The sequence below is a fragment of the Wasmannia auropunctata genome, unplaced genomic scaffold, assembly GCF_000956235.1.
Source record: "Wasmannia auropunctata unplaced genomic scaffold, wasmannia.A_1.0 LD309911.1, whole genome shotgun sequence".
NCBI lineage: Eukaryota > Metazoa > Arthropoda > Insecta > Hymenoptera > Formicidae > Wasmannia > Wasmannia auropunctata.
In genome coordinates, this window is record NW_012052979.1 from 1 (window position 1) to 3,331 (window position 3,331).

General features: G+C 30.2%; 1 protein-coding gene across 1 annotated transcript; it reads left to right on the top strand.

Moving 5' to 3' along the window:
• Positions 1–24: 24 nt before the first annotated feature.
• Positions 25–1,358, top strand: LOC105461067 (zinc metalloproteinase nas-4-like). The gene is made up of 3 exons (XM_011707556.1): positions 25–140; positions 529–665; positions 950–1,358. The coding sequence occupies exons 1-3, from the start codon at positions 56–58 to the stop codon at positions 1,034–1,036; spliced, it is 309 nt and encodes a 102-aa protein (XP_011705858.1). The 5' UTR covers positions 25–55; the 3' UTR covers positions 1,037–1,358.
• The last annotated feature ends 1,973 nt before the right edge of the window (positions 1,359–3,331 follow it).

The window sequence follows — 3,331 nt, forward strand, 5'->3', positions numbered from 1 at the left end:
GAACTTGCAGACTCCTGGTTGTCTATATGAAACAGGTACCCCGATACATGAGATCATGCACGCCGTCGGCTTTGAGCACGAACAAACGAGAGACGAACGAGATGATTACGTGAATATCATTTGGAATAATATTCCGAAAGGTATGTAATTATAAATATCAAATAAGAATTAATTTGTTTAATTGAAATGTAAACGTTTACGTTGAAGTGTATTTTATATTTTTCATTTATTAATAACTGAATATCAACAATTTTTGTAATTATTATGTATTTTGTAATTATTAAAATAACGTATACATTTTTCAAACGACAATTTTCCTCCATCTGTCTTCTATCTGCATTTTGACTTTAGAGAATCTCAAACGATTTTCTTTTAAACTTAAGAATTATTAATGTCGTAACTAATGAGATAATGAGCGACTCATTATATCTCAATACTTTTCTAGCGAATAAGAGTTGTATATTGACTGAGATTATTCCATAGATCTACATCATAAACTTCTATCTTTATTGTGTATGTTATATTTAGATTACCAGTATGCTTTCGCGAAAGAACCATTTGGGACGACCGCCGCTTATGGTGAGCCTTACGATTATTACAGCGTGATGCATTATACATTGTATGCGTTTGCTATAGATACCACCAAAAAAACCATTGTCCCAAAGGTAAGTAATTTAATCATTATTGACATTATTTTTATAAACGTCCTGTACATCGTAAGACGGTTAATTCCTTTGTCAGAGTAGTTTAAGTAATTCTGAAGAGAGATAGATACAAGATACTGATTCACCATTCTGAAAATAGCAATTATTATACAAATTTGCAAGTTATACATCATGCATCCAATTGTATATATATATACATATATTACATACGTGTGTTTTAAGCGTATATGGTATAAGAATAATTTTTGTAGTAATACTGGAATGTAATTATTTAAATATTTCAGAAACAAGTAGATGAAAATAGAATCGGCAACAGAGAAAATCTGAGCGACTCAGACATTAAAAAGATCCAGAGAATGTACAAATGCTGATGTATGAGTATAATTGGCATTTATCAAAGGTCCGTACTGATAAAAAAAAATGACTTTGATAATGGCTTTCTGTATTCAAAAAATTCTAAATTAAAAATATTTAATAAAAATTTATGTGTTACAAAGAAATGAAGAGTATATATTTAACTTTGTCTATAAAATACATGACTAATTGTAAATCTTCTTTTCTACGTTATTGGCGAATATAATTATTATTATCAATAAATATTAATCTTAATTATATATTATAATATTATAAATGTATTTGTGCCTCTTGTGTACAGATGTACATATAGTATTAAACATTTAATAATGCTGCATATATTTTTATGAACAGTTTCTTTTTCCTATTATCTTTATTGCTAATTATACACTATTCCTTGCAATAGTTTTTCTTTTATTAATCCAATAATATTTTTCCACAATGATAGGATTGATATCTGTTCAGTAATTAGGCAAGAATTATTCTAGTACTTAATTATGTTTGTCTAAAGTTTGTATTTAAATCGTTAAACAAATTATTAATATATTAATGACAATGAGAAACAATAAAATAAAATAAAACAATTTTAAATATATTATTATATTCTATGCGTTAAGCATATTTTAACTATTTATAAGTACTTTCCATTTTCCATTTCTTCAGATAATTTTATTTTAAATAAACGTAATATAAAACTGTTGCGCGATCGTGGCACAAGAGCTGCGCGTCAGCTTTCTGTGCCAAAGACTCAGATTCAAATCCATCCAGAACAATATAATTCTAAATCAATTTTGATCGATTTGCAAGCGATTGCTACCTCTCGGAAAGCAAAAGCGAATCATCGAGAGTAACTCTGCCTTTTAGGAAAGTCTCCTTTACAGGCTGGAACCGGCGTAAAACTGTAAGTTCCATATACCTATCTGTGGATGTACACAGAAGAGATCGCCCTGCGCGCTGACAAGTGTATGACGTATGAAGAAGACATAAACCAAAAGTGAGGAATCTTCTAAATAATGAGATTCTGAAAAGAGATAGGATTACATTTGCACGCATGTCTAGTCCGCGATAATAATTCGATACCAAAACGTGTCATAGACTTCAAATTTTTACAGAAAAAATTAACAAGTAAAAACTGTCAATAAAACATATTCTCCGTTTAATAAACGTAGACTCATCGCATATTCATAAAATAAAATTTATTGGGGTACGAAATACCGTGTTATCCTGAAAAGTAATGAAAATATGTTTGCTATATTTTCAACTGTTGAATCTTAAATTGAGTCGAAAACCACAAATTTTCTTAATAAAAAAAAGTTGCCAAAAAAGAAAACCGTCAAAGAAATATTGCCTTTTTTTCTGAAGTATTAACAAATTGTAAACCTCCCAAACTCAAACCCCCTGAACTCACCAATGATCAATTAAATAAAATCTAATGGTGAAGGTAACAACTCGTCAATAACAAACAGTAAACTAAAAAATTAGTGTACAAGAGAAGATGGTTCACCAATGAGTTATAGTTGTAAAAGAATTACATTACGAGCAGAGCCGATTTTAAGATAAACTCTTCAATGAGTGATTGAGAGACCCCAAAATTATTGCAACAGACGGAAAGATCTTATTAAAATCTAATCTTTCCAACTCAACACATCCCACAAAATCCACTTTCTAAAGGTTTCTATATAAACCGCGACCAACAGAATCCACCATCTCTTTATTTTCATTTCTTTATTCTCTCTTCATTTCCGAACAGTACGTGCAGTTATTCTAAATAAGATGATATTAGATCAAATTAATGAATGAGAGGAGAAATTTACAAATTTTTACGTAAATTTTGAAATCTCGTGATTATTCCCTTTTATTAGAGATCGCACGTATTTTAATCCTGGGCTATAAGGATTAAGTTTATTGATTTCCAAAATAAAGACCGACGATCGAACAGCACTGCTCGTGGAAAAAAGCGTTATGATCTTTTCAGAACAATGCATCCTAACATCGACATGCCGACAAAAAGTACTTTCGACTTGCGGGTTGCGCTTCTACGTATACCTATGAGACAGTCTGTCTAACTTACACGTCCTTCCATACCCATTCTCTGTCCCAATCCTCTCTCGTTCCCTTAAAAATTTTTTCTAACATTTTAAATTCGGTGTTGTCAGTAAAAGTAATTCCATTAAATTAATAAGAAAGTTAATCAAATTCTTTTACACATTTTTTCTCTAAGTTTTATACGTATATTCATGTTTCAACGTATTTCTTTTTATCATTGTCCATCTCTGCGGCTATTGTATACTGAAGGTTCATGTTTCGTAAGA